The 26,932-nt window shown below is 41.6% G+C and overlaps 1 protein-coding gene across 2 annotated transcripts in view; it reads left to right on the top strand.

The window, feature by feature from the left end:
• The window catches only part of SARNP (SAP domain containing ribonucleoprotein), a 111,657-nt gene extending 85,339 nt beyond the window's left edge, over positions 1 to 26,318 (top strand). The window contains exon 11 of one of the 2 annotated variants that reach the window (XM_053295619.1): positions 26,058 to 26,318. In XM_053295619.1, coding sequence (XP_053151594.1) covers positions 26,058 to 26,156 — 99 coding nt within the window. In that variant the 3' untranslated portion in view covers positions 26,157 to 26,318. Of the gene's footprint in view, positions 1 to 1,591; positions 4,166 to 26,057 lie in introns of those variants that run through there. The other variant, XM_053295620.1, reaches the window with a different exon arrangement.
• The last annotated feature ends 614 nt before the right edge of the window (positions 26,319 to 26,932 follow it).

Genomic DNA, 26,932 nt, shown 5'->3' with positions numbered 1-26,932 from the left:
TTCCATTCTTATGCTCATGAGCCGAGGCCATAAGCTCATAGTACTCATTTTATCTTCATAACACCTGTGAAGATAAGGTGGTCCAAGACCACCTAGTTAGCTACGTAACTGAGCTGGAATTTGAATCTGGGTCAGCAGATCCAAACCTGGTTTTCTGTCTCTTGAAGAGTTTGCATGGCGGCTTTTAATGTGAGGTGTGTATGTGAGTGAAACAAACAGCGAATATCACGCTGGGTAAGTGGATCAATGTCTGTTTCTTTCAAGGCTTCTACAAAGTTGTCCACTGAAATTATCAGCAAGGCTGAAGCATCTAATAAACTGCTGTAGTTTGACCCCATAAAGTCTGTAACATCCAGTTCCTCTTTACCTTTGCACTACATTTCAAGTTTCTTCTTGATACTTAACAGCACATGCCTTTTAAAATGACACAAAAGGGCAGAGCTTAAATTCTCCCCTTTTTCAATATTTTCCTAATGTTTTAAAGAGTTTGTGTGTGTGTAATTTTTGTAACTGGCACTGCTTTTCTTATGTCATATTTTGTACATTTCTTGTGATAGGGATCTGCTGACTTATTATTGGTCATTGATTTCTCCTTCTGAACTATTTGTCATGAGCTAATTTTAGTTAGAGCCTTCTACTCTAGCATGGCAATTCTTTGTTTGTGTAAATCCTTATGCATGCTTATCGTGATTGGTGTTTAGCCATAGTCTCCATCTCAAGGGGGCTTATTGCTCTGGGCTTATTTTGCCTGTGGATGGGGGGCAATATTTGGATCTTTGAAACCTCCTCCTCAGATGAATCCTGGATTTTATATTCAGGAAGTTTATTTTCTTTGGCATCTTGTATGGGGTTCAGATATGGTTTGGTGCTCTTTGTTTTTGCCAGATGCTGTGCAAGAATTGCTCCACAAAATGAAGCAGCAGCTGTAGAATGATCCCCCTGTTTGGTTTGCGTGAAGGGGGTGGCTGGGCTCTGGTCTGAGGGATTCCATGCTTTTCCGTTAGGTCACTTAGAGACTGTGCCTGAAACAAAAAGGTCTTTTTCTAGCATTGTGCATGCTGAACGGCACCTTTCCCCTAGAGATTCTTGATTAGGACTTCAGTTACCCCCCAGGCTATTTATCCTGGTAAAAATTAAGATTTATATGCCCCTGGTGTATTGACTTAGAGGCATATCTCAGAGACGCATGAGTATATTTAATGCATTTGACTGTGTCCCTCTCGCCTTCCCCATGAATAGAAGAGTGTTAACCCTTTGGCCTTTTACATTTCCCACCTCCCCATTGCCTGCAAGGCTTTCCAGGCCTCTAAAGTGGTCATTGTTCCAAGCATAACTCTCTTGTACAACCTAGCAAGATGAAGCAACCACCAGGCCACTGTATCTCAAGCTTTTACAGCTTAATTTCTGACTGTGGTTGGAGGCCCAGTTGCAATTGCAGTGCCCCTTGTGAAATGTGATATGAAAAATGCTTTCTTAAACTAACACAGTGACACTCCTTGACTTTTACTTTTACTTGTGCCAAAACACATGCTTGCTTTTGCCATTCCCTTTGATTTTGATTCCCCCCCTCCCTTTTAATTCCTATTTGCAGGCAAAGAAGAGAAAAAGAGCAGAACGTTTTGGCCTCGTCTGATGGTCCTCCTCTTAGGTTTTACCTGTTTGAGGTGTATCTTTGACCCATTCTTGTTCTTCATCTCTAATAAGGAAAATAGTTTTCCTCCTCCTTGGCTTTGCATTTTAAAACTAGCTATTCAGTTGTGCTTTTCTTACTTCGGACTAGGAAACAAATTTTCAGAGCATAGAATGAAAGTATTCTTTTTGTGTTTGTAACAGCTTAAATTCTCTGGCAAATTCTATCAGCCACTTGTATCCAGTTTATGCCATTGCAAAGTAGAGTGTACAAAATGTCCAACTTAGTTCGTTTCTTCTACAGAGTGGAAACAGCTGCATAAAATAAAATAAAAATTAACCAAGTGTGGAAGTAGGAGGAATATGAAGATTTTTGTTGCATCACTCAGAGCTCCAGATTGAAGTTGGTCAGCAGTACGTAAATCAAGAGCTGTCTAAACCTTCCCTGCCATTTTCCTTAGGCATTCATTGTCATTAATTCAATTTTCACATTGCCCATGTCCAAGAAACAGCTGCCTTCTTCTATTCTCACTCTTTAACAAAATAACTCCTCAAGTTCATCTCTTTCAGCAGACTGTCCACAATCTGATACTAAGAATATTTTTATACTCAACATCAAAGCACTTCTCTCCTTGGGCTCTGCTACAAGTCCGTTCACATCAGACCTTATGAAGATGTTAGGTGTGCTATACACCTAGCCTGGAAGGGTGAAATGTAGTCCTCAGTTGAAAATATAAGCCATGCTTTGTATAACTTTTGCAGCTCACATGTATTTTAAAGGATGCCTTTGGACTACACAATGGGATTAATTTCATCTGCCTGTGACTGACTGAAGTTTAGAGCATCCCAAGATGAAGGAAGTTCAATATCCATGTATTTAGCAACTGCGCTTCTCAGCCTCTTGCTCTGTTGGCAATGCAATTTTAGAACCATGCCTTTGAATGTGTTTTCTTAAGTTTAACTCATCAGTTTCCTTCTTTGGGAGCATTTTCGCTTAGTATAGGATTATAAAACTGTAAAAATGATAGCTGTTAAAGGAACTGTTGTAATATAAAATTCATGTTCAAAGTTGTCTTTTACACAGCTTTTAGTCCCTAGCTAATAGTGTTATACAGGGCAATATCCAGACTAAGTTAGTTATAACTAAGTTCCATTGAAATTAATGGGTGTTAAATTAGTCATGACTAACTTGTCTCATTGATTTCAGTGGTGATTAGTCATAACTAACTAGTCTGGATATTGCCTACTGTTCTTATGTTCATGAATTTAAAGCATTTTTGAGAGACTTGATGTTTCCATTTGCACTGTTGTTGCAGTGTATAAAAGGTAATGAATCGGAGTGAACATCATGTCTATCATTTAGTTGCATCTCATTTTCTTGCAGTTAACTTAGTCATACTTCCTTGTGAAATACAGTGATAGCTCAACAAAAGTATCCTTCTATCTCACTGCAGTCATCTATATTTAAAGCTGTTCAAAGTTTTTCATTGTAAAAATCAAGCAGCTTTTAGCTGATAATACAGATCTGTTTGATCTGTTGTAGAGGGAAGACATTGAGGCTATTCTCATGAGCAGCCTAACCCAGGCTAGGGCAACCTAGCCTGGATTAGGCCGCTCGTGTGGAGCTCCGGGAGTGCGCCCTTAACCCTGGCACCAGGGTCGTGTGTGTGCTCAGGCTGCACACAGCCTGAGCACACACACAGTTGGGTGCCTAGTGCGCCCAATTAATGGTGGATTCCCCCAATGCACTGCGCTCATTGCACGGTACATGGTGAGATCCTTGGAGGCCAGGGCTAGTTTTCCCAGCCTCCAGCAGACTGTGTGGGCCCTCAACGGTGCGCTGAAGAGGAGGCTGCAGATCGTCTGGGTGGAAGGGAGGTTCAAGGGTGGAAGGGAGGTCCTGCCTGCCGCTGCCACAGTCCTGCCTGTGTCAGCCTGCCACAGTCCTGCCACTGTCCTGCCTGTGGCAGCCTGCCACTGCCACAGTCGTGTGAACAACCTTATTGTCTAATAAATTTCTTCTGCATACTTTCTTGTTGGTCATAGACTTTTAAACTGTTATTAGTTGTCTTTTGAATCATTTGGGTTTTTTGGAGGAGGTTTTTTTTTAAAAAAGAAATTATCATCTTTCATTTTCTTGAAAGTTGTAGGACGTTTATTTTTCTTGTTACCCACACCCAGCCCCTCCCTTTTGTGTGCAGTGTAGATTAAACACATATTAGAAAAATCATTGACTGACTCTTCTTGATCCTTCCAGTGTGCTCACATTCTACACTATTCGTGCTATCTCTGAGCAATATTCTAATGCTGTATTTAGGTCCTGGGGGATTGGTGATCTGGTCAACAACCCAGTTTCTCAAAATGCATATTCTACTTTTATTCTAATTTTATTTTGTATGTTGAATTTTGTAATATGTGTTTTCTACTCATCACCTTTCAGCAGTATGGTTATTTGCTTGAAATGCTTTGTAGTGTATGTTCAAACCAGAACTGCATTTCATTCTTGGTTTCATAATAAAATTGTTTCTTCAAGGCATTGCTCGTATCTGCCTCTTTGATGCACCAATGCACAACTAGATAGCTTTTGGTGTTCATATCTACTAATGTGTATGATTATGGAAGGTTTAGAGTTGCTAAGAATACAAATAATGGTCACATCTATGTAGTTCTTGATAAGGAGTTTTGACTCTTAAAGAAAATCCCAATACAGTGTTTCACTTTAACATACCTCACCGAGTTTCATTAATTATATTGCTTCTGTCATATATTCTGGTTGTTTTTGTTTATCCAGCTTGCACCGAAGGGGCAGGGAATGAGAGAGAAGGAATGCACCAATGCTGTCCTTCTGAAAATTGTGTAACACAGTCATAAAACACTGCTGTGGCAGCCAACTCTCTCTAAAATATGTATCCATGTTCCTAATGATGAAGTAGTGTGTGTAAGTCAGAAAAGGGATAATTATGAAAGGGCAGTTTCTACAGATCCTGAAGAGAAATTTAGATAAAGCTGGATAATTATATAGAATGAAATTTAATTGTTGTAATTGGATCTGATATTGTCTGTGCTTTATAGATTACTGGTTTTTCTTTTAATCCTCATATATCCTCCTCTATATACTTGGCTTTGCAGATACAAAACTGGGTCCAGAGTGAATAAGTAATCACATCCTTCCCCAACCTCCAGATCATTCCAAATAATTGACTGCCTGCTGGTTCTATACTCAGTCACTAATGTGCATCAGAATTTCCACTTCACATAAGTATGCTTTAAGAAGGGGGCGTGGGGGTGGGATCCACTCTTATTACTTGTTAATTACTCTGATAGTTGAATACAAAAGTACAATTAAAATGTGTTAAGGGATAAGTAATCCACATTAAGGAATTTTGAGCATGCACCCTCAATAATTTATGTAAAGATCACACACAGATTATATACTAGAATTATGTGCTAGGCAGTGGCTCCAATTTCTCATACTTCCTGATTGTAGTGTCCATTTTGCTGTTTTGTATTTGGAGGTGTATTGCTTCAGACTGCTTTGGTCTACAAAGAAAGCATGAACTTTTGTTCTTTTTAATTTTGTTTGTCTCTGCTTTGTATTTTATCAGACATAGTTAGAATAGCTGCAAAATGCAGCACGGAGGGACTAGACAAGTAAGTACTCTGTTTGGGATAGATGGAGAAATTGTCAGACATTTAAAAGCCACTTTCCTCTAGTGCCCCAGATACTTGACATGTGCATACATAGAATTGTAGAATTCTGCAGCCTGCTAGAACAAATTCTAGTAATTGTACTAGGCTATACTACAAACCACCACCCTTTTAAAGGATAGTTTACCACTGTAGCTATAGGACTTATTCATTGTTGATTACTCTAGTTTAGGTTTAACTAATGCTGGTTAATTTGGCAGCAGCTGCTGCTGTTTCTGGAAATAGTAGTAGGCAGTTTTATGGCTTCTCTATTCCAAGATATGGAAAAGGGCAAGAGTATCCTTTCCCCCCTTCCTTTCATTTTGTCTATCATGTCCAAGCAAATGATTATAGTTAGTCATTAATCCACTGGTTAGTTTTTTTAATGGAGAAAACAGGAGTCAATGTCAGGAGTGCTATAAAGGATAAAGTCTGAACAGAACAGAAGCACAGTAGAGTTGCCCAAGATATCTTATTCTGGAATGAAAAGGTAAGTGTTGATAGACACATTAGTGTTTGTGAGCAATTGATTTAAGGTTCATTTGGACACCTGTATTCTTATTGATATGATAAGTAAATCTGTAATTTGCATTCCAGTACTTAAAAGAAAGATACTCTGATGGTCCTCTCTCCGACGCTCTCTTTTTGGTTGCGGTATCGATAGAGACATAAGTCTTGTTCCCCAGCCTCTTTCCTTACCTGGGCACCTTCCGTATCCAGCATTTGTACTGCAAGGGATAACAGCCCCATAGGATTCCCCCTGCCTTGTGCCCCACTCCTGCAATGGGGAAAGGATTTTATTAGAGAGGACACTATCTTTTAAATGGTATTCGTTCTCCCTTCTTCTGCAAAGGGAGGGGAAGAGAATCATTCTAATCAAACTGTGTTTAAAACACTACCTAATTTATTTTTCCTCTCTAAGCTGGGGGCCGCTCGTGACTAATTTGAGCTGAATAGGCAGATAGAAAAAGCAGCGGGCATACAATGAGCGTCGGAAAGTGTGGGAAAACCAGCGAAAGAAAGGGATGGCCGAGCCTTACAGCGTGAGAGCTCGGGAAGGCCGTGTAGCACCCAAATTCAGCATGAAGTCACTTTTCAACAGTAGACGCTTGGGCTCTAAACGCAAGTAGGACTATAGGTCAGGGAGGGGGAAGATGGAAATTTGCGTTAGGGCTTGCACAATGTAAGCGGGAAAAGGAAGGGTGGAGGGGGGGAGAAGGGATCCTGTGTGTGCATGCGTGCATCCCTTCACAAAGAAATACAAACACATGTTCTTCCCAATTGCAGTGTCCTCTTCTCCCCAGTGGCCTCTTGCCCCCGAGCCCTCTGTGGGTGGGTTTGAAAATCTCTCTCCCATTTTAAATTCAAGAAAATAAGAAAACAAAGAGAAAGGGGGAGCCTGGAAGTGTGTGCCAGTGAGGAGTTAATAAAGAGAAATGTGGCGTTCTCCCTGCCCCCAGTCCCGCTGCTCTTTTAAATATTTATAGAGACACAGTGAAATTTTATTTCTAGAGGCGGGCAAATCAAGTGACCTCTCACCTGAAGCTCTGACCTCTTGAAACTCAGATTATTCTCCCTCTGCTAGGGGATGGGTTAGTGGAGATTGGTCAGTTCTTTGCAAGCTGAGAGATGAACAGTTTCCCTGCGCCTCTGAGTTGTAATTTCTCTGTCAGTCACTTTCCTCTTTGCCTCTCTACTGAGAGCAAGAGCTAGAATGGTTGCAGAGGCTTAAGGGTCTGGTTATTTGAAGGCATCTGGGATTTATTTTGGCACCAGCACTAGTCCTTTCAGCCTTGCCATCCTTTTAGCCATTCCTGTCCTTCAGCCAGATTGGTAACTGGTTGAAGGACAGGAGACAGACGGTAGGAATAAATGGATAATTTTCACAGTGGAGGGCAGTAAGAAATGGGGTTGCCCAGGGATCTGTACTGGGACCAGTGCTCTTTAACTAGTTCATAAATGATCTAGAAGTTGGTGTAAGCAGTGAAGTGGCCAGGTTTTCAGTGGTCCCTCTAATTATTTTCATCTCTGCACGGAATGAGTTTTGTTCTGGGCGGCAGTATCAAGGCAGTATGTGCCCACGTGCATTCAGAATGGGGCCTTCGTGATTCAACCTGAGTGGGATCTAAAATTAACTGAGCGGAAAAACTTATGAGCATACGCACGTGCGCATGCCTTAAAGGGAACAGTGGACACTAAACTATTTAGGGTAGTAAAATCCAAAACAGATTGTGATGAGCTCCAAAAGGATCTCTCCAAACTGGGGGAGTGGGCAACAAAATGGCAAATGTGGTTCAGTGTAAACAAGTGTAAAATGATGCATATTGGGGCAAACAACCCCAACTTCACATATATACTGATGGGGTCAGAGCTGTCAGTGACTGACCAGAAGAGAGATCTTGAGGTCGTGGTGGACTGCTCATTGAAAGTGTTGCCTCAGTGCACGGCATCTGTGAAAAAGTCAAATTCTTTGCTAGGGATCATTAAGAATGGGATTGAAAATAAAAATGCAAATATTATAATGCCCTTATACACATCTATGGTGCGGCCACATTTGGAGTACTGAGTACAGTTCTGGCCACCCTATCTTAAGAAGGATATTGTAGAACTGGAAAAGGGATAGAATTCAGGAAAAATGATGGAAAGCATTCTCAAGGATAGAATTGTAAAGCACATACAGTAGAAAAACAGGCCCTGCTGTGGGAGAACCAACATGGTTTCTACAAAGGTAAATCTTGCCTCACCAACCTTTTGGATTTCTTTGAGAGTGTCAAGAAGTGTGTGGATCAAGGTGATCCGTTTGACAGAATATACCTGGACTTCCAAAAAGCTTTTGACAAAGTTCCTCATCAAGGACTCTTGAGAAAATTTAGCAGTCATGGGATAAGGAAACAAGTTAATGTGTGGATTGGTAACTGGTTGAAGGACAGGAAACAGAGAGTACGTATAAATGGAGTTTTCTGAATGGAGGAATGTAAGAAGTGAGGTTCCCCGTGGATCTGTACCGGGACCGTTGCTTTTTAATTTATTCATAAATGATCTAGAAGTTGGGGTAAGCAGCTAAGTGGCCAGATTTGCAGATGACACCGAACTATTGAGGGTAGTGAAATCCAGAACAGATTGTGAGGAGCTCCAAAAGGATCTCTCCAAACTGGGTGAGTGGGTGACAAAATGGCAAATGTGGTTCATTGTTGGCAAGTGTAAAGTGATACATATTGGGGCAAAAAACCCCAACATCACATATACGCTGATGGGATCTGACCACGATAGAGAACTTGGAGTCATGGTGAACCGCTCATTGAAAGTGTCGACTAAATGTGTGGCAGCTGTGAAAAAGGCAAATTCCATGCTAGGGATCATTAGGAAGGGTACTGAAAATAAAACTGCTAATATTATAATGCCCCTAGTGGCGCAGTGGTAAAACTGCCGCCCTGTAACCAGAAGGTTACAAGTTCGATGCTGACCAGGGGCTCAAGGTTGACTCAGCCTTCCATCCTTCCGAGGTCGGTAAAATGAGTACCCAGAATGTTGGGGGCAATATGCTAAAATCATTGTAAACCGCTTAGAGAGCTCCAGCTATAGAGCGGTATATAAATGTAAGTGCTATTGCTATTTATTGCTATTGCTAATATTATAATGCCCTTATACAAAATTATGGTGTGGCCACATCTGGAATACTGCGTACAATTCCTGTCACCACATCTAAAGAAGGACATTGTAGAACTGGGAAAGGTGTAGAAGAGGGCAACCAAGATGATCAGGGGCCTAGAGCACCTTTCTTATGAGGCAAGGCTACAACACCTGGGGCTATTTAGTTTAGAAAAAAGATGACTGCGGGGAGACATGATAGAGGTCTATAAAATCATGCATGGTGTGGAGAAAGTGGATAGAGAGAAATTCTTCTCCCTGTCACATAACATTAGAACCTGTGGTCATCCCATAAAACTGATTGCCAGGAAATCTAGGATCAACAAACTGAAGTACTTTTTCATACAATGCATAATCAGCTTTTGGAATTCTCTGTCGCGAGATGTGGTGACAGCCAACAACCTGGATGGCTTTAAGAGGGGTTTGGATAACTTCATGGAGGGAAGGTCTATCAAGGGCTACTAGTCTGAGGGCTATAGGCCATCTCCAGCCTCAAGATGCCTTTGAGTACCAGTTGCAGGGGAGTAACAGCAGGACAGAAGGCATGCCCTCAACTCCTGCCTGTAGGCTTCCAGCGGCATCTGGTGGGCCACTGTGCAAAACAGGATGCTGGACTAGATGGGCTTTGGGCCTGATCTAGCAGGGCTGTTCTTATGTTCTAAAGCAGTGGGGTCAAAATTAACAGAAGAAATGAAGGTGTGTAATGAAGACACCAAAGAATCTAAACACTTCAAAAATGCTTAAAAAATAAACTGAGTACCCCTGTGGGGGGGTGGGGTTTGACACATGGCAGTTGACAGTTGACGCTGTCCAATGATATTCAAAATGAACAGAAGAAATGAAGGTGTATAATGAATCCTCATAGGGATTCATTATGAGGAAAAGTTATTAGACACCAAAGAAGCTAAACATTTCAATATTCCTAAAAATTAAAATGAGTACCCCATTGCCTTACAGGTGGGGGTGTAGTTGGCACATGGCAGTTGACAGTTGGCACTGTCGGAAAGATGGTCAAAATGAATAGAAAAAATGAGGTGTGTAATGATTCATAGGGATTCATTGAAGGAGAGTTATACACCAAGGAATCCAAACACTTGAAAAATAATGACTGCACATTTTGCTCCATAACTCCACTTCTACAAGGGCTAGAGCTTAGCTTTTTTATTATTATTATTATTATTATTATTATTATTATTATTATTATTACATTTATATCCCGCTCTTCCTCCAAGGAGCCCAGAGCAATGTACTACATACTTAAGTTTCTCTTTTCACAACAACCCTGTGAAGTAGGTTAAGCTGAGAGAGAAGTGACTGGCCCAGAGTCACCCAGCTAGTTTCATGGCTGAATGGAGATTTGAACTCGGGTCTCCTCAGTCCTAGTCTAGCACTCTAACCACTACACCACGCTGGCTCTGAAAGCTGGGGATCCGCTTTAGGGTTAGGATATGGCAACTTCGAATCCCTATTGTTTCCTATGGCGGAAATGTTCAAAGTCAGTAAAAACTAAAATAATTCATTAAAAATCAACCAAGTGTCCCACTGCCTTGAAATTTGGGTGGTAGGTGACACCCATGGGAACCTACCCACCACCCAAATGTGGTGCCTCTACGACCTTGTGAAATTGTCCACAGTAGTCCGAATCAAATTAAAGCAAGTACAAATGGAATCTGGGGTGATTTTGAGAGGGTAGATTTGGATACAAAACATATCAGGGGTGATTTGTTTGGGGCACAAATTGAATTTAAAAAATCGATTTGTGCACGTCCTTAACATCCAGCCCTTTCCACAAGTGTGGGGAGAGGAAGAGCTGTTGAGAGCACACTGGATATAGTTCTCAGGGTCACTTGCTGTTAGAGCCATACTTACACTGCTATTTCCAGAAGACAGGGAAGAGATTCTCTCTGCAACTATCATTGTGTTTACTCTTTGCCACTGAATTCCAAATTGTGGACCACACATTCTCTACCATTTTCAATTTTACTAAATTCTTGCCATTATCAATATTATCACATTGACAAATCTTTCTCTGCAACCATTGTAGTTAAAAAGGGAGGAGGAGTTTGCAGGGCATTTGCTTCCCCCTGCCCCTTTTTTAAACATGAAAGCGAAGATCCTCAGAATGACAGTTTTCATGCAGTGTTCCACATTCTGCACCACCAAACATATCGAATACACACAGCCCATACCTGCCTCTTCATAGTAGCGTAGGATCCTTTCAAAGGAGATATCCTTGAATACAGCACTAGGTATGAACCCATTATATGTATTGTTAAAGATCTACATTGGCTTTTGGTTTCTATCTGGGTTAAATTCAAAGTGCTGGTTCTGACTTTCTAAAGTCAGAATTCCATGAAATTGATTGCCAGGAGGTCTAGGACCAACAAACGGAAGTACTTTTTCACACAACGCGTGATCCACTTGTGGAACTCTCTGCCACAGGATGTGGTGACAGCCGACAACCTGGATGGCTTTAAGAGGGGTTTGGATGACTTCATGGAGGAGAGGTCTATCAATGGCTACTAGTCGGAGGGCTGTGGGCCACCTCCAGCCTCGGGGGCGGGGTGCCTCTGAGTACCAGTTGCGGGGGAGTAATGGCAGGAGAGAGGGCACTCCCTCAACTCCTGCCTTAGGCTTCCAGCGGCATCTGGTGGGCCACTGCGAAACAGGATGCTGGACTAGATGGGCCTTGGGCCTGATCCAGCAGGGCTGTTCTTATGTTCTTAAGCCCTGTACAGTCTGGGACCAGGGTAGTTGAAGGACTTCCTGCTCCTGTATAAACCTGTTCAGCAACTGAGATTACATAACAATTGCCTGTCTCTGATTGCTGCTTTCAGCAGAGGTTAGGTAAATGGTTACCACAGAGAAGGCCTTTCCTGTGCTTTTATCCCATTTCTGGAATGCTTTCCCCCAGGGAGCGCCACCTGGCACCTTTATTTTATTGTCAGTACTAGGGGAAGTCCCTCCTCCTTACCCAGGCTTTTTGTATTAATTTTGTTGTTCTGTTTGGTATTCATTCTACTTTGTTGTTTGTTTTGGTATACAGGCTGCTGGAATTTGTGTTAGTTTCTGTGCCGGAACTGTGTTATCTGCAATTTAATAACATGATGTGTGTTTCTATGCTGTTCTATGCTTTTGTTATGTTTTGTTGTTAGCCACCTTTAATGGTGTCTATAATAGAAAGGTAGCATACAAATCTTGCAGTGAATAAAGCATTACTAAGCAGCCACCTTAAGTGGCGCAGCGGGGAAATGCTTGACTAACAAGCAGAAGGTTGCCGGTTCAAATCCCCACTGGTATGTTTCCCAGACTATGGGAAACACCTATATTGGGCAGCTGCAATATAAAAAGATGCTGGAAGGTATCGTCTCATACTGCATGGGAGGAGGCAATGGTAAACCCCTTCTGTAGTCTACCAAAGAAAACCACAAGGCTCTGTGGGCACCAGGCATTGAAATTGAGTTGACAGCACACTTTACCTTTAAGCTTTCAAGCCAAATAAGGAGCTCAGCCAGGAAAAACACTTGGATTAAACCCATACCTTCTCATTCTATACAAGCTTGAATACTATAGCCCATTCAGAATGACAAACCATGTTCTGTTGTTATGTGCATGAGCCTCAGGCTCACAAATCCCGCCCCCCCTTCCTTTGCATGTAAATGGAATGCAAAGCTTCCATCCAGAGTTCCCAATTTCATCTTAAAACAGGAAACTGGTTTGTTACAATCCATGAACAGAAGCTCTAAAATTCCTCCCATTGTGCACTCAGGCCCAAGTCTCACACCTAGTTGTCCAAGCCATCGGACAATAATTACAACCACCCCATATCCTAAGAGCTTGTAATTACAAGGTACGCAGAATACATTCTTCCTCCTTAAGATCTAAAATCTTAGCAGGACCCCTTCTGTGGTGGGAGGAGGCAGTCAGCTCTGGATACTTTTTGGAAAGCTGATTGGATTCCCAGAACTTCGATCCATCGTTCCAGGCTGTGTCTGCAGAACTGATGAAGGATCTCATTGGTTGATTGGTTGTGCCGTTGAGTCGGTAGCGACTCCTGGCAACCACAGAGCTACGTGATTTTCTTGGTAGAAGTGGTTTACCATTGCCTCCTCCCGCACAGTTTGAGATGATGCCTTTCAGCACCTTCCTATATCTCTGCTGCCCAAAATAGGAGTTTCCCATATTCTGGGCTCATAGGATGGACTTATTAAGATAAAAGCCTCTTTTACCTGAATGCTTTTGAACAAAATAATCTCAAACTGGTCAGAGAGGAAGCTGCAGCTGAGTCCTGTTATAAATTTTCTTTCTTGCTGCTGGAGAAAGCAGCTATTGATTCTGTTCACAGATACTAGGGAAGAGGAGGCAGGTGACTTGAGAGATCCTCCCCTGTGTATGCTTTCCAGCAACTTTATCTCCTGCTAACAAAATTGGTGGGAGCCAGTCATATTTTCTTAGCGCTTTAATTACTGTGCGTGTTTTGCATGGGGACAGACTTGTTAGGCAGCAGCAAAAGCAGAAGGATAGAAGACCTATATTATGTAATCGCTGGCACAAGATTTGGCCCTAATGTGTGGGTGGTCATCAACAGTAACCATCTCTATCCCTGTTCTAATTTGTTCAGTCTTTCCTAAGCATTTATAGCCCTGTCTGCATATATGCATACATGGATTCTCCGCCTCTAAATTAGGTCAGTCAGTGGCCAGGCAGAAGGTGACACAAAAGTGACCAGAACAATAGCAATTGCTCATTAAACTTTTGACTTCTTCCTTCAAAACAAGCAATCGAAGCAGAAACTGTTCAGTTGGAATGGTCTTGCTTATCCCCACATTACATACTTTTCTTCCAGGGAGGGGAACACAGTATGTTCTGTAAACCCTATCTTGAAAACCAGCCTTCCCTACTTTCCCCCACTTTCCCGAGGAAGACTTTGCAACATGAAAAGCATGACTGGAAAGAAGGCACCTTTGTTAAGATGAACACTTCCTGTACCATAGAGCAGTGGTCCTAGTGTTAGCAGTTTTGGCACATGCAATCCATCTGCTGCATGGCCTTGTAAGGCTGTGAAGTAGCTGTTGTGCCTTGAGGCATATTAAGATCTGTTGCTAGGCATGTTGGTTCATTGAAAAGCAAGCTGGTACAATTTGATAAGTGTAACAGGGTAGTGTGATTTAGCAGAATCAATTGGCAGACTAGGCAAGTAGCAGCATAACATTTTCCATCCATCCTACTTCATCAGTTAAAAATGTATTTTAGTTAGCTGCAGTTCATTGGATCACCTATAAGCAATTCAGGTGGATGAATTTAATTGGAAATACCTGCACAGAGCTTTGTTCAGAACTTTCTAGAGTTGATACCTCAAGAACTTTAAGACAGATCTCATGGAGAAAGAGTGCATGCCTAAGAAGGCAGAGTCTGCACCTCATCTCTCAGTTCTTCAGCTGCTGCAGTGGTAGCATTGTGAGGAACATCCCTTGGTTACTAACCAAGTAAGTTTGGCCTCTGTTCTTCACTTTGTTGTTTTGTTCCTCTCCTCTCAATATTTTCTCTTCTAGTTCACTTTGTTTATTTCCTTTGCATCCTCATTTCCACCACAGTTTTTCCTAGCTGTGGCTGTGGGCTTTTGGTACTTCAGACTTCCCTTTAAAAGTGCAAGACTTGCAGGGTAGATTCCCAGCAACAGATGATCATCAATGCTGTATCTTCTATCTTGGTGAAGGGCAAAAAGTTGACTTTTGTGTCCACTGCAAGCATTTTACTAAGCAGGCATGTTGCAATCATTTCACTCCATTTCATGCCACTTTGTGGCAGAAAGTGCTTCAGGCCTCCCAATTCCTTGGCCCAAGCTCCAAACGCACATGCCAAACTGCTCCCATCTATTGTTCTCCTTGTATCTTCAAGCCCAACTAAAGATACTTCCATAGCCACAATGGGGGATTCTACTGAAGCAGAGCTTCCAGTTTTCACCTCTGCATTGGTTCTGACTCCGGTGGTTCTGACCTCAAATTTACATTTTACTTCAGCACCACTAGCTCCTGTGGCCTTGGCCAAGTCAGCAAAAAGTGCAAAGAACCAAGGGTGCTTTCTCTAGCCAAGTCCAAAAAAAAAAAAGGCTTTGTCCTCTTCTAAGCTCTCTTCTGAATAGCATCAACAGACGTCTACCACTCATCCTCTGTGCTTCTATCTCAGCCACCCACTTCAGTCAGCACAGCTTCCTCACCTGAGCTGAAACTTTTGAAACTTCAGCAAAAACTCTCATGCAGGTTGCCCAATTCTGCTGGACCCTCGCTGATGTTCAGTACATTCCTTTGAGTGTGGAGGGCTGCCTACCATGTTTCCCTCTTTGTGCCCACTGAACCACCCTGACTGCACAGCCAAATAGTCAGTGTTCTTCAACCTCCAGATTCAGCCCAGCAAGCCCTTTCTCAACTAGTCTTAGCCCTCTGAGATTCCTCTCAAGACCCATGTCGTGCCTGTGACTCTTCTGGTGTTTATGTCAGCCATCATGGCCTCCTCGTTGCAACACTTACCAGCCACTCCATCCCACACTCCAAACATTAGTTATATTGATCTGGAATGCTACTATCTCTCCCCATCTTGGGCTATGTACATTCACTCCCATTTGCCATCCCCTGCCCAAGCCCATCACAGAAGACACTCCTGCTCCCCATTTGCCTCCAACAGACCACTCACTATCACCATGTCAATGGGATCTCTCCAAAGGTTTCCTCAAGCCTGATTAGAAACAGGCATTTGCCCACTCTTCTCATAGTTGCTACAGGAATTGTCAAAACTCTATCACAAACCACTCCTCGCCATTACATTCACCTTACCTCCTTGGAGCTATGATAACCTGATCACAATTTGCTTCAGCTGGTCCAGGATGCTGTTGCTAGGATGCTTGTGGTTGTCACTTCATGAGTGCTACACCCATCCTGCAGCGGCTTCACTGGTTACTGGTCCACTTCTGGGCTAAATTCAAGGTGCTGGTCTTGACTTTAAAACTCTACATGACTTGGGGCCAGGATACCTGTTGGGCTGCATTTGCCCATATGAACCTGCCAGGGCCCTCGGTTCAGCATCTTCGTATTAGAAGTAAGAATTCTAAAGCACCACAGTACCCTCTTCTGGCCACTAGAGGCATGATGAGATGCGTATAGGTCTGTCTTGGTCAGTTAGAGCTTTCAGTTGTTGAACAACATACTTCTTTGTGTATGTTGTTCAATGGCTCTTTTTCAGTAGGAACATAGGAAGCTCCCATATACTGAGTCAGACCATAGGTCCATCTAGTGCAGTATTGTCTACACAGACCAGCAGCATCTTCTCCAAGGTTGCAGGCAGGAATCTCTCTCAGCCCTATCTTGGAGATGCTGCCAGGGAGGGAACTTGGAACCTTCTGCTCTTTCCAGAGCAGCTCCATCCCCTAAGGGGAATATGTTCCAGTGCTCACACTTCTAGTCTCCCTTTCATATGCAACCAGGGCAGACTCTGCTTAGCTAAGGGGACAAGTCATGCTTGCTACCACAAGACCATTTCTCCTCTCTTCAGTATGTTATTTTTTAGTTTCTTAATAATTTTTAATTTGTTTTGTGAACTCAACCTACTGTCTCCAGATAATCTCTCGGGCTAAACTTCTTTACCACCAGAGCATACTCTGCAGTGCGAGGACTTTAATGCTTTTCTGCACACACCTCAACAGGATTATGATCCCAGAGTTCTGAGAGTGGTAAATAAACTAATTAGCATGTTTAAGAAAACAAGGTTTTCTCAAAGATGGAGACAGGGCAAATGTTACAAAGGATTGAGAAGTTACAATATCCAGATTTTGAACAGTGCTCTTGCAAAATGAAGATGCTCCTAAAAAGCCACGGCATCAGCAGGGTCCTACACACAGAGCGCCCTGTCAGAGAAGGAGATGAAAGACTAGCCTGGGACAGTGCAGAGGATAAAACCGCCAGGATAATTTGTTTATTGGTGAGTGACTCTATATTGGTACATTTAAGAACAAACAACATGCAAAGGACATGTGGGAGACTTTAAAGAAGATGTATGAAAGACAGTCAGCTGTCTCCAAGGTACATCAAGTTATAAAGATGATTAATAAGAAATTAAAGGAGGGAGAGGATCTGTCTAAGCATGTAAATGAGATGTTGGAGACTTCATGACAGCTGCAAACACAGGGACTAATTCTGCCTAACACAGTTCATATTGGATTGTTATTGAACAGTCTTCCTGAGCATTTTAAGCCTATTGTAAATATATTAGTAGCTTCTTGGCCTTTTGGCTAGGATCAAAGGTAGTAGTATTGGAAACCAAAGATTATTTGAGTTTGGAGTTTGTAATAAACCACTTGGAAGACTTTAATTTGCGCAGAGGCAAAGGCAGCAACTAAAGTCACATGAAGAAAATGCTTTAAAAATTAATCAAAAGAACAAAAAGGGGCCATTCACACGACCTACCAAGCAGGCAGGGGAAAGGCTTTGCAAACTTACCTTCCCCCCAGATGAGCATCCTGTGCTTGGTGGGAGTGTGCTCTGTGCTTCAGAGCAGATCACTGAGGCCAGGACTTGTTATCCTGGCCTCCAGGTATCCCACAGTGCACTAAGCATGGTGCACTGGGGGATTCCTCTAGGTGCTCATCCCTGTGTCAGCACAAGCAACAAGTAGCCTTTACTGACACACAACCTCAGCAACCAGGTTAAGGGCTTCGGTGCACGGTTTGGTGCAGCAGCACTGCTGGGATTCACATGGATCCCGGAAGTTCTCATGGGCAGCGAAGGCTTGGCTGCTCGGCTGCTCATGAGAACAACCAAGGCTTGGCTGCTCATGAGAACAGGCTTGGCTGCTCATTAGAACAACCTCAGAGTGTTTTGTCTGTGGGAATCCAAGACATGTGAAGGCTCAGTGTCCTCAGAACAAAGAATTTGTAATCAAAAAGGAGCTGAAACCACATTTCAAGAGGAGTGAGTTACCGAGGCATTCAAATAAAAATGCTTGCAAGCAAGGAGAGAATAAGTCTGACAAACATAAAACATTTTGCTAATACAGCGAGGAATTTAAGAGCTACTTCTACAAAAATGTAATCCTGGAATTTGTATTGATTCAGGCACAACCAGCAATTTAATTAAAGAAAAAGGAAGATTTACTAATTGAAAGGTTCCCATTTTTCTAGTGGATGGGAAGCAGATGTTTGCTGAAGGCAGAGGTTCTGCAAACTGAAAAAAGGAGAAACAGTGAAACTCGTGGTTGAGGATGCATTGTTTGTGCCCACAGTCTGATGTCAGTTAAGTATGTTACAAAGAAAGGTTATGAGGTGAAATTCAAAGGAAAACAATGTTTTATCACAGATAAAGGTGAGCTACTTATGAAAGGGACTTTGCAAGAGAGTGGCCTATTTGAAGTGGATTGTATAAGCGAAGAGGCCAAAATTTTAAGGCAATGTTCACATTTTAAAAATGTTGAATTTATATCACAGAAGAATATGACACAGAGATCCCAATGCAATGCTTCTACTGGAGAAGGAAAATCTAGCCAGAGGCCTGAATACAAGTCACTGTAATGTAGAGTCCAAGTGTACATGCTGTGGAAGGGCAAAGGGAACTAAATCCACCTTTCCTCAACAAAAAGAAAGAGAGACACATCAACCTCTTGAGCTGATACACAGTGATATTTGTGGCCCTATGTGGGGGGAAACAAGTATTTGTTAACTTCCATAGATGATTATTCAAGGTATACATTTACTTATTTGATTAGTACTAAATAAATAAAATAATAAACATACCTGTTTAGTCAGGCTTCTAGTTTATAGTTTTAAAGGTTTGGTTAGAATTTTTATTGTATTTTAAATTATTTTAATTCTGTCAATGTTTTAATGGTTTTATATTGTGAACCACCATGGAAAATTTTTGTATGGGGCGGTATATAAATGTACTAAATAAATAAATAGTGAAAAGAACCAAGTACTTGAAAAATTTGAGTATGTTGCAAGACTTTGCAATAAGTTTGGAAGGAAGCCTCAGATTTTGAGATTAGACAATGGGGGTGACTATACAGGAAATAACTGAATATTTGAAAAGGGGGGGGCATTGTGCATCAAATGACAGTGCCCTACACTCCAAAACAAAACAGAGTTGCAGAAAAAGAATCAGTCTTTAATCGAAATGGTCAGATGCATGCTGCTGGATGCAGGACTACACAGTAAGTTTTGAGGGAGAGGCAATTATAACCGCTACTTACTTACAAAACAGATTGCCTACTAAAGTTATAAAGGCAACGCCGTTTAAACTGTGGCATGTGGGAAAGCCTAATTTGGAGCCTATTAGAGTTTTTTGGCTCAAAATCATATGCCTATGTGCCAGAATCTAAAAGAACAAAATTGAATTGCAGGTGTGAGGAAGAGATATTAGTTGGCTATGCACCAGGATGTAAAGCGTATAGAATACTTGATCTTGCCACAGAAACTGTACAAATGCATAATATGATGTATATTGATGAAAAAGAAAATCTGATGAAGTACCAGATATTAAACTGGACATTCAGATACAAAAGGAGCCTGAACAAGAAAAATCAGAGAAAGACATTAATGTAATTATTGTGCCAACAAACTGGTTGGTTGGTTGGTGATTGATTGATTAAGTGCCATCAAGTCAGTGTTGACTCTTAGCAACCACATAGATAGATTCTCTCCAAGATGATCTGTCTTCAACTTGACCTTTAAGGTCTCTCGGTGCATTCATTGCTGTCATAATCATCCACCTTGCTGCTGGTCATCCCTTTCTTCTCTTTCCTTCAACTTTTCCTAGCATTATGGACTTCTCAAGGGAGCTGGGTCTTCGCATAAAGTGTCCAAAGTATGATAGTTTGAGCCTGATCATTTGTGCTTCGAGTGGAAATTCTGGATTGATTTGTTCTATGATCCATTTGTTAGTTTCCTGGCTGGCCATGGTATCCTCAAAAGTCTTCTCCAACACCAAAGTTCAAAAGCATCAATACTTTTTCTGTCTTCCTTCTTCAAAGTCCAGCTTTCCCATCCCCAGAGCAAAATGAAAACATTAAGGTTCAGTCAGAGATGGTGCTCAACTAGAACCAACAAAGGTGTTCCAGCAAAAAGACTCTCATATATTACTAGAGAAGAAAATGTCAAAAGCTTAGTACATAGGAGGATACTGATAAAATGCCAGCTGATCAAACTTGCTATTGGAGAAAAGCTGCAGAAGAAGAGATCCAATCTCTGCATAAGAATAATACTTGGATACTTATGGATCTGCCTGTGGGAGCACTAGTATGGCTCATCATACCAGTTGGCTCATCTCTCTGATACCATTAGAATGCACTCAATAAGGGGTATGGCAGCACCTGCAGCCTTTGACCAGGGTGCAATTCTGCAACTCTGTCAAGCAGGTACCCAGGTGTCCACAGCACCACACTCCCAATGTCTGTTCCCATTTTGACACAGCTTTTGATAGAGGTACTATCTTAATTCCACTGATTATACTGCATCCTCCTTCCAGGTAAGGTATTTTGTGGTTCTTCCCTAAGTGTGACTGCACAGAGGCCATGAAGACCAAGTTGCTTACCTGTAGGTGATATTCTTTGAGTGGTCATCTGTGCAGTCACACAATCCTCCTGCTTCAAGGTTCTTTTCTCTTATTTGCCATCTTGGCCCTTTGCTGCAACTGGCTATGGAACTGAGGGAGGTGGTGCTGACCACACACACACGCTCACACACTAATTTTATTTATATATATTTTATACACACACATATTCTTAGATAGTTTTAGTTTTATACTTTTAGTCCTGCATTTGGCTCCAGGCAGTTCTCTTTCAGTTTTTCTCTGATTGCTTCCTTGTTTCTCTCTCACCTATTTCCATTTATTCTTCTTGACTGTTTGCTTCTTTGTTCTTCTTCTTTGAAAAGGTGGCCTCACCTTTTCACATGTCACAAGATGTGCTTTTGCCCTTGCTTTGCCAAAAGCTGGTACACCCAACGGAGTAGGTAGGCCTGGTGCAGGTTGGCCGTCCGTAGATGTCTAAAGACGTACATAAAACATACAAAACATATTTGTACCATGGAATCATGTTCTCTTTCCTCTTTAACTTGGACAATGGGTCAGGCCATTTCCCCTGCCACCATAGCTCGGTGGTTAAGTGCTTGCATAGTCCTGGCTTATGAATCCCAGTACCTTTATTATTATTATTTATTTTATTTATTACATTTACATTTCTATACCGCCCCAAACTTGCGTTTCTGGGCGGTTTACAATTACCTTAGGACTCCCACTAAAGTTTTTGCTCATTCTACCAGGGCCACAGCTACCTCAGCTGTTTTTTCTACTAACACTCCTGTCTGGGATATTTGTAGAGCAACTACCTGTGTTAAAAATTAACACTTTTAATTAATGTTGTTTTAATGATTTTAATGCTGTTTTAAAATATTATTTTAAAATTTTTAAATTGTTGTAATGTGTGTGTGTGTGTGTGTGTCCCCATTTTTGTCTTAACAAATGTTTTACTTTGTTTTTATTCTGTTGTAAACCGCTCAGAGACGTACGTTTTGGGCGGTATAAGAATGTTTTAATAATAATCATAATAATCATAATCATAATACTAATACCTGGAAGGCTCCTTCTATGTTCACCAGACAATATGAATTAGACTTCTTCACCTCCGCCCAAGTGGTTTTCGGGAGGCGGGTTCTCCAGCTGGTGCTTTCTCCGGAGTAAGTGGGGGTGCTCCCTCCCTAGTTGGGCTGAGAGGTGTGGTATGTCTTCACACTGAGACATCCTTGGATTGCAGCAGCAGAGAATGGAGCATTGGTTCACTCATCGTGAAGGCTTCTTCTTGCTGCTGCATCCAAGGATGTCTTGACCCTCCCTTCAGCACCTGCACCTCCTTTTATCTAAGGCACCTTTGGGAGTTATTTTTTCAGACTGTCCGCCAATTGTTCCTAACTCTGTTTTTTGTCACGGTTTGTGGTTCCGCTTGTTTTGTTTACTGATAAGTGCTTATCTTCGAGGTACTCTTCACCTCTTGGCCTAAAAGAACTGGGTGGGGCTATGCAGCAGCAAGAAGACGCCTTCACAGTGAGTGAACCAATGCTCCATTTCATTTCAGTGGATGGAGCAAGAAGATAATGGTGCTAAGGACCTTAATTAACACCCTGGAGATTGGTTCTTGCATCATAAATAGGAATGCACATTTGTCTGGCTGGACTCAACTTGCAATGGGATTCTCTGGTTGGTGATGCTGAACTGTAGGGTCACTTCTAGGCATTTGGAAGCTCAGATTGCTTCCATGGTCAAAGAGGTGTAGATCCCACAGGTGTGATCTCCGTGAATGGATAAAATACATGCTAAAATACTGTTTTGGTCAAGAAGAGCTGATATGCCTTCTGACTTCTCCCCACCCCCAATATTTTACATCACTCTCCTATTTCATCTTTTCATTGCCAGGCAGAGCTTATCAATCCTGAAAAGTGCATGGTCCCTTTCAGCCATGATTTCTCACTCACCACTGCCTGACCAATCGGCAAAGGGGGAACAAGGGCTTTTGCCATCTGCCGTTGCTACTGATTCTGTAGTGGCCATTTTTCCATCAAGTTTTCTGACTATGGATTTTCAGACAACTATTCTCAATTTGCACATAGAACACTCCTTGAAAAGTCTCTTTCCTATTTTAAAAAATTGCAACTGGCAAAATTATGTTGTAAAGGCCCAGATAATATTCAGGTAAGTAGTCTTAGAGAAACAGCTGTTATCAAAAGAGCTTGAGTGGTTTATTTTTCAAGCCCTGGACTGTATGTTAAATATTATTTACTAAGTAATTGATTTATTTTTATTTATTTAATACATTTCTATACTGCCCAGAATGCAAGTTCTCTGGGCGATTTACAAAACCATAAAAACAGCCAACAAAAGATTAAAACATTTCAACAACTAAAATTAAAAAGTTAACTATTAAAACACAATTAAAACAGTGTCTAATTAAAAGCCTGGGTGAACAAATGCATCTTGACTGCGCTTTTAAAAGTTGTAAGAGATGGGGAGGCTCTTATTTCAGCAGGAAGTGTATTCCAAAGCCTCGGGGCAGCAATGGAGAAGGCCCATCCCCAAGTAGCCACCAGACAAGCTGGTGGCAACTGCAGACAAACCTCTCCAGATGATGGGCGTTGTGGTTCATAGCAAAGAAGACAGTCTCTTAAATTTCTGATTTACAATAAACATTAATGTATTAGATTATAGTTCCCACAATATCCTATTAATGAAAGGACAGGAACTAAAATAATCTGTTAATGCATAAAATAATGAACCATTGGCAGTTTTTCTCTCCAGTCAGTCTCTTCTCAGTTGCTCTGGAGCTAGTAAGAACATAAGAACCGCCCTGCTGGATCAGGCCCAAGGCCCATCTAGTCCAGCATCCTGTTTCGCACAATGGCCCACCAGATGCCGTTGGAAGCCATAGACAGGAGTTGAGGGCGTGCCCTCTCTCCTGCCATTACTCCCCTGCAACTGGTACCTATCAGAGCCTATATCCAGGGCTGTGATCTGTAGTCCTCCATACTGGGTAATACTGTGAATTCTTGATTCCTCTGTAGTTGTGTAGCTGAAATCTTCTCTTCTTTCTCTCTTGTCCTCTACGTCCTTATGCCTTGTGGCTCTCCTCCGTCCCCCTCCACTGTTGTCAGTTCAATGGAATCTTCGTGTTCCTTGTATGAAGCTCGTGCTTAGAAATAAATTGCTGTAGAGTGTTGTACTTCTCAGCTTAGTAATGATAAATGTCCCCCACATATTTGTAAGATACTAAGCCACCTGAAATCAAATATAACATATATTCACTACAGTTGGTAACATAGGTATAATTAACGTCAATTCAGATTTAAATATCCCATGCATTCCTTCGAGCCTACCATAGCCCATTCTGGTTACTCTGTCCCTATGACTTGTTGAATTGTGAAGAGGGCACTCCAGAGCTTGATCTCTCTGAATGTATAAGTGCAGTTACTTTATCTTTGTTCCTTTTGTGACTTTTGTTTTTCTAAATGTGGTATCCACTCTGCAGCTACAGCCCATTGTTCCACAAAAATGTCATTAAAATGTTCAGCATCTTCTTTATGTGACTGTTTTCCTTAGGCTGTCAATTGAAACACCAGCCAGTGACTAACTCCTCATCTTTCTTCAGTCTGAGACTTGTCACTGTTGTATTTTGTTGTAAATACTTAGTTTACTTCAAGTATTTTCAGATTTATTTTCAGCTTCATCAAGAACAGTCTTCCTTTTTGAGTTCCACCCATCTCTTCTAAAGCATCTTTTCTGTGCTTTTGATTTCATTTACAATGACTTTGTGATGCTGGAGCATCTCCAGCCCTTCTCTTTCACTCAAGATGTCCTGAATAGACTGTTGCAGTTCTTCTGTCTTTTTATGGCAAAAGACTTCTAGATACCTTTCTTCATGTAACCAAGACTTTAGCAGAGGCATAGCATCTTCAAACCTTGAGATTTCATTCTCTTGCTGCTGAACTCTGGCTTCATTCTTTCTTTTCAGATTTAATTTTGGCTTCTGCAGCTTTGTTACAGACCAGACTGTATATTTCTTGTGCCTCCTTTAGTTTAGCTTGCTGAGATGCCATCTCCTTCTGCAGCTCTGTCTGTTTGCATGAGTTGCTTCCTACACTTGCTCTGAATGAGCAAAGGTCTCACCAAACAACTTCAACTGATCTATAAGGCTTTTCCCTAAACAGTATCCTCTGAGTTGTTGTTGTTTATTTGATTTCTATACCGCCCTTCCAAAAATGGCTCAGGGCAGTTTACACAGAGAAATAATAAATAAATAAGATGGCTCCCTGTCCCCAAAGGGCTCACAATCTAAAAAGAAACATAAGATAGACACCAGCAACAGTCACTGGAAGTTCTGTGCTGGGGGTGGATAGGGTCGGTTACTCTCCCCCTGCTAAATAAAGAGAATCACCACATTGAAAGGTGCCTCTTTACCAAGTTAGCAGGAGTTAAGGTAAAAGTGAAGTGTGCCGTCAATTTGGTATTGACTCCTGGCAACCACAGGGCCCTGTGGTTGTCTTTGGTAGAATACAGGAGGGGTTTGCCATTGCCATCTCCTGTGCAGTATGAGAAGATGACTTTCAGCATCTTCACATATCGCTGCTGCCCTATATAGGTGTTCCCCATAGTCTGGGAAACATACCAGCAGGGATTTGGACCTGCAACCTCTGGCTTGCTAGTCAAGTCATTTCTCTGCTGCACCATTAGGTGGCACCCTAATGGTTACAATATCTAATTTTTTCTACAGTCTGTCACTTTCTTTTGAGTTCACTCACATGAGCTGTGACTTCTTCAGGGTGAATTGAGCTGTCAGCTGGATGATTCAGTTGATTTTGAGTATCTTTAAGTTGTTGTTTCAAAAGGTTATTGTCTCTCTCTGAAGCTGTTTGAACTGGAAAAGCAATTTAGGATTTTCTTGTCCTATCTTTTACAGTTTCCTTTTTGAAGTCTTATTGGGAATGTAACCTTTCATGGTAAAATGTGCCTTTTGTACCTTTTTTTTCAAAGTATGGATTTTCTTTCAGTGCACACTAAGTTTGTATTTCTGAGACATTTGTGTGTCTACTTATACACTCTCTGTCACACCATTTAATAACCCCACTCAATTTGCCACACATCTTCTCTCAATATGGTTCACTTGTTCATATTTTTGACAAACTGATTTGCATTCTGAGTAAAATGTATCAGTGGGTTGTCAGCATCCCCAGTCCTTATATTCTTGCTTCAGATATTGTTCTGCTCTTATCCAGTTCAGACTCACTAGACTACTTTGAGCCAGTGCATGGACTCTGCCCAGATATGACTATGGACTTGGGTATAAAGCTTTTCCTTCTCACTTCACCCAAACTCTACTGCTTCTTTCTTTAAATCACAGAATAGCGCTTCTCAAGTGTGGCATCATTGTGTCCTACCTTTCATCAGGTCAATGAGACAGATTTGTTTTATGCCACTGCTGGTTTTGTTTCTATACCTTGTCTGCACAACAGCACTGAAAACTGTTTACAGTCAGTAAAAGCACAATAATATGTTAAAACACGTTTACAGTTTAAAAGGGAGGAACTCCGACTGAGGACCGCTGGACATGGGAGTGGAGTGGAGCAGGTGGAGGTCACTCAGCCCATGATGGAGGCAGATCTGCTGTAGTTTCACTGTGTATTGCTGTCACTTTTATGTTGCTTTGTTCTTTTTGTAGTTTTGAGATTGTGTTTTATTTTTTATAATTGTTTTGTTTAATGTAAGCCACCTTGTGCTTATTTAAATTCAAAGAGATAGAAAATACTAAAATAAAAAAGACAAAATAAATCATATCATTGCTCCATTAACTTTTTTCTCAAGACTTTATCTGCCTCCCTATTCTTCTTTTTAGAACCTACTTCCTAATTGCATTAAATCAGGACTGCACAACTTTGACCCTCCAGCGGTTGTTGGACCACAAGTCCCATCATTCCTGGCTATTGGCCGTTGTGGTTGGGGATGATGGTAGTTGTAGTCCAACAATAGTTTGATGTCTAAAGTTGCAAAGCCCTGCTTTAAATCGTTACTGCAGCACCAAAGCATAATTCAGACTGCTCTCCATAGGCTACTGTATTTTAATGAAGAACTACTTTTGCAACTTCCTGAATGTGATAGTGACAAAAATCAGTGCCAGTAGTCAAGATTTGGATTGTTCTTGCTTTTTCCTCCTGTTTCTCTCATGTTTGTATTTTCCTAAGACAGCTTCTTCCAGATGACCTGTCAGAGTTTCTGTTTTTCTGACAAAGCATAAAATAAAGCTTGTAGCTTTCGCTCAGATTCTTCAGTGGGGGACATACCCATTTCTGATGAGCTGCCTGAAAACCTAGGTATCCAAGGAGCCACACAAATGAACTGAAAAGTGGAGCAACAATGAGGTTTATGGAACCCTATCTTCAGCAGGTCCT

The sequence above is a fragment of the Hemicordylus capensis genome, chromosome 2 (assembly GCF_027244095.1).
Source record: "Hemicordylus capensis ecotype Gifberg chromosome 2, rHemCap1.1.pri, whole genome shotgun sequence".
NCBI classification, from domain to species: Eukaryota; Metazoa; Chordata; class Lepidosauria; order Squamata; family Cordylidae; genus Hemicordylus; species Hemicordylus capensis.
Note: the sequence above shows the minus strand (reverse complement) of the source record. Positions and strands in the feature narration are given on the sequence as shown.